Source organism: Egretta garzetta, unplaced genomic scaffold (assembly GCF_000687185.1).
Source record: "Egretta garzetta isolate BGI_Z169 unplaced genomic scaffold, ASM68718v1 scaffold663, whole genome shotgun sequence".
Lineage (NCBI taxonomy): Eukaryota > Metazoa > Chordata > Aves > Pelecaniformes > Ardeidae > Egretta > Egretta garzetta.
The window spans coordinates 551,607-558,451 of record NW_009259122.1 but is presented as its reverse complement, the minus strand read 5'-3'; the positions used below and the strand labels follow the sequence as shown (position 1 = coordinate 558,451).

The following is a 6,845-nucleotide window of genomic DNA, read 5'->3' as shown; positions in this document are numbered from 1 at the left end:
TGCCAGCGTAAATTGGATCATAAGCTCTCCCTAGATGCTTATCTCTTAAAGCCCGTCCAGAGAATCACCAAGTACCAGCTGCTGTTAAAGGTAAGTCCTCCACCACACTGCAAAGAATTCCAATGCATAGCTTGTTTTACTTGCAGAATTGCACATCAGCATTATTTTCTGAAGGACTACCTGGAAATAAATCCTCTATTGCTTCTTCAACAAGTACTTTGTAATACCAAGCTGTAAAATGGTAACAAACAGTCCAAGAAAGGGCTTACTTAGCAGTACTTGTATGCTAAGCGCTAGCAGTATGTTATTATATATATACTGCTATAAAGTAAGGTATTTTATGTAGTAAGTATCCTACTGCCTTATTTATTGTTTTATCTTTAAAGAGAAACTGAATTTGGTTTTATTGGCTTAGCGTATGGTCTTACAGTCTGCAGATAGGACCCGATGCTTTAAATCCTGTCTGTGATGTCTGCCCCCATTTAACCAAACTCTTTCAGCTCTCTGAGCCTGATGTTTCCCCATGGTTGTGACTCAGACCTTTCAGAAGGAGCCAGGCCTTTTTGGTGCTTCTGCTCTAAAGACCCAGCTAGGAACAAGCTGTCTGTAACTCTTCCGCAGGACGAGTATGTGAACTTCCCTCTTGATTTAGTTGGAACTGTGAGTGGCCTGTGCTTGAAATTCTGGTCTGAACCAGGCCACAGGAAATCCGTGTTCTCAAATCAATGGCATCTTCTGAAGGCAGTGGCTTAAATTTGTCTTCATCTTCTCAGTTCGTAAAAATAATGCTTAGCGACTTCCCGTGTGGGGAAAGTCACGAAGGTGAATTACATGCTGTTCTCGAGCCTCTGGACTTAAGGCAGGCTTGTGTACTGTCATGACATTGAGCGTGAAATTTGCAATGACGATTTTAGGCTGCAGTTTTGTTTGCTCGTAGCTACCACGGCACTGGTCAGGCTGTGCCAGTTGAAGCCACGTGGGCTTCTGGCTGGCCGTTCACTGGCGCAGTATTTCTATATTGACTTTGCACAGAACGTCAGAATCCAAATATTGAAGGGGGATGTTAACAAGGATGCAGCTTTACTGATTCCAGGAGATTTACACCAGCATAATCCAGAAGTAAATGTGAATCTATTTCTTGAAACTGTTCTGTGACAAGGGAGAAAATGTCAAGGTCTTCAGAAGAGCAAGGGTAAACCAGATTCTACTTTTAATTTGAAATATGACAGTAAATAAAAGCAAGATTAGATCAAGGAGTAAAATTCTCAGGCAAAACAGGTTGCAGCCCTGGGTTGAAGCTGGTCAGACCAGTTCTGTACAGAGCAACAGCCTTGGGCACGGGCGTTTGCTTCCTCAGGGATTCCGTGAGGATGGTGCCCTCTTCCCTTGGCAGCAGGATCATTTAAAAGTGTAGAAAAATGGGAGTCAGTGAAAAATCGGTTACAAACCCATGCCTAAGAAGCTGCGTGCCTTGAGTGATGGGCAGATGAGTTTTAAATTCTGGGTCACAGTTATTGCAGCCCTCTGGTCTCAATCAGTTTAGCTGATATTACAAAGCAGCATGCCCGCTATCCAAAGAGCAGGCATCCATCCTCATCCTAGAAACTGCAGCGGGTACTATAGGAATGCATCCTGCTTTTGCCTTCTGAGCCCTGGTCGCCTGGAGGAGAGACTGCTGCTCGTCAGGATTTGCCAGAGCTATCTTTCTGCAGCCCTGTTCTACAGGCACATAAGAGCCTCAGCTTCTGGATTAAATGACTTCCAAACTCAAAGTGTGGCTGCAAATGATGTGCCTGGATGAAAACCATGTCAGTGGCCACTCCTGCTGACGGGATCGAACTCGTACTATAATAAAGGTGACTGAAGTCAGCAGAGCCTTGATTCATTCTTAGGTGTATTTCTGAAGCACAGTTTCTGTTGATGCTGTGGTCAGCGTGAGGAAATGGAACTGAACTCACCAGGCAGTTCTTAGTGAGGTGCTGTTATTACAAGGATTCAGTTCTTAGTTTCTTCACAGCTTGCATTCCTGAAGTGAAAACTGCATCCAGCTAAATACTCTTTCATTCCACTGATAGATATATAGGGCAGGGACGAGTCACTAATGATGAATAAAAGGGTTATTTGGTTACGAATTCTGTCACTGGAACTGTTGGCTCATTAGCAACCAATAAACTTATTCTTTCAGCTGACTGATGCAGATTCCAAGCCTCAAAATCACCAGTGATGACAGTAACCAGTTATCCTACTACTTTTGGTTACAGCCATCTTACTTCTTCTGTTTATTGGTAGGAATCCTGTTTGGCTTTGGTTTCAAATTCTATGATGTAGTCTTGGGATCTTCCAGCTGCTTGAGATTCAAGTCTTCTCAAGACTGTACCTGTCAAGACTGTCTTGTCAGTCAGTCTCAAGACTGATATGTGAGTTTGTATCTATTAACCTTTTCTTCCCTAGATGCTTTTAGTGAGGGTACAGGGTCTGGTTCTGATCTCAGGTGGATCCTCATCGGCAGTAACTGCTTTCGGTACGATATAGTGGGGGAAAAACCAATCTGAGCATCTAAACCAGGTTCAGGCTCCTCTGTAGGTAGAAGAGCAAGAGGCAAGGCAATTAATTTAATTTAAAACTAAGATTTTATTGTCTTTCAGGATTTGCATAGGTATAACTGTTGGTTACAGAGAGAGAGTTCAGTCCTGAGCTGTGACTAGAACTTTTCAAGCAAAAAACACATACAGAAATAAGAAAAGTCATCTTGTAAGGAACTGTACTGGGCAATGTGAGTGGTGGCCCTAAACCTCTGGAACTCTGAAGAGGATCTCTGTATGTGAAGTGATTACAGAAATTAAGCCTTCAGAAGCTTTTGGGTTGTTTCTTTGCTTTGGGCACGTGCTTCTTAGCTTGCCCAGAACTTTGTCTCTTGTTCCTTGTGCAAGGGTTGGAGGATGGAATAAATTTCCTTATTTGCAGCAGAATGTAATGTTTGATGACTGTTTGCTAGAGGCCAGCGTTGTTCTTCAGAATTGCTCTCTCTCTCAAAAAAGGCTTTCAGATTTGCAGGTGTAGATCTGTAGATTGTAGTGTAGAGGTAGAGAGTAAGAGGCGGGGAAGATCTATAGTAATGTGGCCTATTTCCCTCCCCGAAAAATTAACTGCTGAAAAACCTCTCTTACGGATTAAAGAAGTCTCATTTAATTCAAGGAAGAGAGATTTGTGGGGTGATTTTATCATAAGGCAACAAACATCTACACAGGAAGAGGTGACGTCTTCCCATGCAGAATCTATGTGTCTGACAAGAGTTTGCTGAGACCTGATAAGTGGAACGACAAACCTGCCAAATTCGGACTAGAAATTAATTTATATTTTTAACCGTGGTAGTAAGTTCCTTGTGGAATAATTGCAAAGGGAAATGGTGAATTCTCTAACACCTGAAATCATTCTATTAAGATTGAGTTTCTGTTCTAGTAGATGTGGAGTAAAAAAAAACCTGGATGTAATTCTGTGACATGCAAAAAGTTCACTGAAAGAAAGTCAGCGTTGTCCTGCCTCATTTTAAATGAACCCGTAACACGTGAAAATGTTAAACAGGTCAAGATGTGCATCCTCAGTGACAGTCCCGGGGAATGTCCTGTCTGGTTGCGGTTTGTTGTTTTTTGGTTTTGTTTTTTTCTTGCAGTTCTGCTACTTTGCCTGTGCAGCACAAACTTCAGGGAGGATGGGTATGAGAAGCTTTCAAGTAGTTTTCATATCTTTTTTGGTTTTTATTTAATCAGGAAATGCTGAAGTGCAGCAAGAATTCGGAGGGTACCGCTGAACTGGAGGAAGCCCTGGCCACGATGCTTGATATCATCAAATCAGTAAATGACTCCATGCACCAGATAGCAATCACAGGATATGAGGTATTATTTGCTCTTGCTTTTGCTCTGGTCTTGACCCATCCAATATTCCTCTCATCACCGATGGTGCTGTGCCCACGGCTGGTACACCCTGCAGGGGCCTGTGCCGCATCCTTGGAGGGTGCCACTCAGTGGCATGTTGTGGTAGCCTAAACCGTGTGTCGACATACCTGCCATGTGGAGGCGTGGGTGTGGGAGGAAGTGGAACAAATGTGGTCCTTCTGAGTAATCGCACCCAAAAATCTTCTTTAGCTGAGGGGTAGCAAGTGTGAGAGACGTAAATCAAGAAATACGCTCAAACTTTGACTGCTATGCAACTCAAGAGTTTCCAAATCTTTTGCGCTTAGGGAGGAAAATTTGGCTTCTGTTTAAAGTGGGTAACAGAATCCATCCCAGTGACCGGCAAACTCATTATCTGAAATGAGAAATAACAACACCAGTACAAATCAAAAGCCACAAATGGGTCTGTCGCTCTGCTGAAGCCATGTGACTTTCAAGAGCTCGTGCTGTCTGCCTAAATTGAGCCCTAAGAGAGAAGTGGGAGTGATTAACGCATAAAGGAGAATCATGCCTGTTGAAATGAGGCCTGAGCGTGATGTAGGTGCCCATTTTGAAATGGTGTAAATGCCAAGAAAAAAAATGTACTGAGAAGCGGGGTTCAAAGAATTATTAGATCAGAGTAAGAGGGTTCAGTCCGGACAGCGGAACACCAGTGTTTTATGCAGACTGTGGCTTCCTGAGAAAATGCTGGGGTCTGCACTGACAGTGGCTGTGTGGGAAGAGTTCTGTGTTTTGCAGGGTGGAGTAGCTAAAGGAGGTTTAATTTCTATGGTTCTCTTGTGCAAGTGCATCTGCATCTGGCAGCCAAGGAACCCATGCCCTCGGTCAGTGTTGTTTTATAAATGACTTCAGCTGCTTGCCTGGCTCTTTGCCACCGGCCCACTGCTGTACACTGCTGGAGATGCTCCCGTGGCTCGTGCCTTACGTTTGAAACGAGAATATGGGTTCTTACCCTGGGCTGAGCGTGGAGCCGCGGCCGCCCTGCTACATCAGTAAACACAAAGACTGGCTGTAGTGCCTGCAGAGCAGAGAAGCACCGCAGGTCCCAGGCACGACTTGGGTCTCCCGGACCTGACAAACCGCAGTAAAGCGAGTCCTTTGCCCCAGCCTTCTGCACGGCAGCGAGCTACGCCCGTTATGAACTGATCAGTGGGGTCTTGGCTGCCTGTCCCTGGACCAAGAGTTGGGCTTAGGTTAAGAATATAGCGTGAAGTTTTCATGCTTAGTTTAGGTTAGCAGTATCTTTTTGAGATGATTTCCACTTGATTTTCAGTTTCACCAAGTTTTGTCAAGGTAGGAGAAGCCTCTTATAGTCAGATTTGTTGCTGAACAGGAATAGTTCATTAACTTTTTAATTTGTCCAACATACAAGGTCAAACCCAGCACCTGACTGTTTCTGCCGCTGAAAGTTCTCACAGAATTCTTTACTAATATCTCTCCTGATGGAGCAGAAATGCTCTGCATTTTTGAATCTTCACTGAACAAATCTTAATTTCAGTAACACAAAAGAAAACACTGGTCTTAAAATGAAATATTTTATACTGGTGTAACTGGATGTCAGAAAGTATTGCCGGCTATACGTTTTATTTAAGTGTAGAGAGAGAAGCCAACATCTTAAAGTGACTCACTACAGATGAGGGGTTGTCTGAATATATTTAAACTGCTACTGATAAAACCCTTGAGATCTCTAAAGCTGAATGGTAAAATAATTTTAATTCTGTATGTTTTATTCCATTTGTATTTCTTGAGAAGGAAAACAAACCTGGTTCACTGTAGTACTCCGTTTTCCTTTTAGTTTTCCTACCTTGGGAAGCTGCTTTGTTTTATTTAAAGCCAGTGGCAAAGATTGCGTTCGCTTTTCTATCGCAGTCGACAAGCTTCCCCTTCTAGCACTTTTCTTTCATGAAAAGTTCCCCCTGGAGCAGTATAAATGAATGCCAAGACACATCTCTGCTGCTTTCGGGTTTCTCCAGACTTTCTTTATGGACTTTCCAGGGACGGGTGTCTTTGTCCTGGTGCCACCGTTCTCAGCTCTCGGGGTGGTTCTGCTTGACGTGACTTTCTGAATCGCTGGTTGCAGTCACGGCCTGCTGGCTTCTCCTGGGGTCTCCAGCAGCTGCTGCACAAACTGGTACTTGCACGTTGCTGAACACCTTACCTTGTTCAACAGTTCCTCTTCTGAAAGCATCCAGTCTTCGTTTGTATTTGCAGGAAAGATAGGATTTCTCCTGTGCGCTTTTGTTGATCTGAGTCCATTTGGTGTCAGTAGCGAGTCTTCTACAGCCTTCTAGATGTCAGGAGAAGTCGCTTGTGAAAGCTTCTCTAAACCATTCTGGTTATGGCGAATTCTGGGGGTCTCAGAGATTCATTTTAGAAAGACTCTTTAAAGCCTGGATATTATTATTGCAGACTTGGACCAGTCACCGTGGGCACGGGAAGCACGTCTCTTGCTTCCCCAGTTTCCAGTGCTCTTTCATCCCCAAAGAGAAAGGTTGCTTTCCTCCTGTGTTTCCCTGTTTAAATGTATGTAGTTACAGAATTTTTTTACAAAAATTTGTTTTTAAACAGTTCTGTAAGGGATGAGCAGAAGAGCTTCTCCAAGAAAGAAAGCACGTTCTCCTGAGCGGAGGGGATCTAACCAGATTCCTATCCATGTAAATGTTGAGGTCATCCTTTTGCCTATTCCTTACTTTCAGATCTCAGAGTCGTTTTGTACTCAGGAATTCAGCGGGGCATTGCTGTTCCTTTTCAGCTTCTGCTTTTGAATTTGCCAGCCTTCCATGAAATGCCAGGTAGTAGCTCCAAGGACTAGACGTTTACTTCTGCTTTGTTAGCTGGACTAAAAGACATGAGAGAGTGGAACGCGGCTGCCATGTAGCCTGGTGCTGACGGCAT

The 6,845-nt window shown here is 43.7% G+C and overlaps 1 protein-coding gene across 1 annotated transcript in view; it reads left to right on the top strand.

Moving 5' to 3' along the window:
* LOC104123299 (guanine nucleotide exchange factor DBS) overlaps nucleotides 1-6,845 on the top strand; it is a 148,961-nt gene that overhangs the window by 112,909 nt on the left and 29,207 nt on the right. The window contains exons 20-21 of the mRNA XM_009635536.2: nucleotides 1-90; nucleotides 3,768-3,893. The exon at nucleotides 1-90 is cut by the window's left edge and continues 3 nt beyond it. Coding sequence (XP_009633831.1) covers nucleotides 1-90; nucleotides 3,768-3,893 — 216 coding nt within the window. The remainder of the gene's footprint in view (nucleotides 91-3,767; nucleotides 3,894-6,845) is intronic.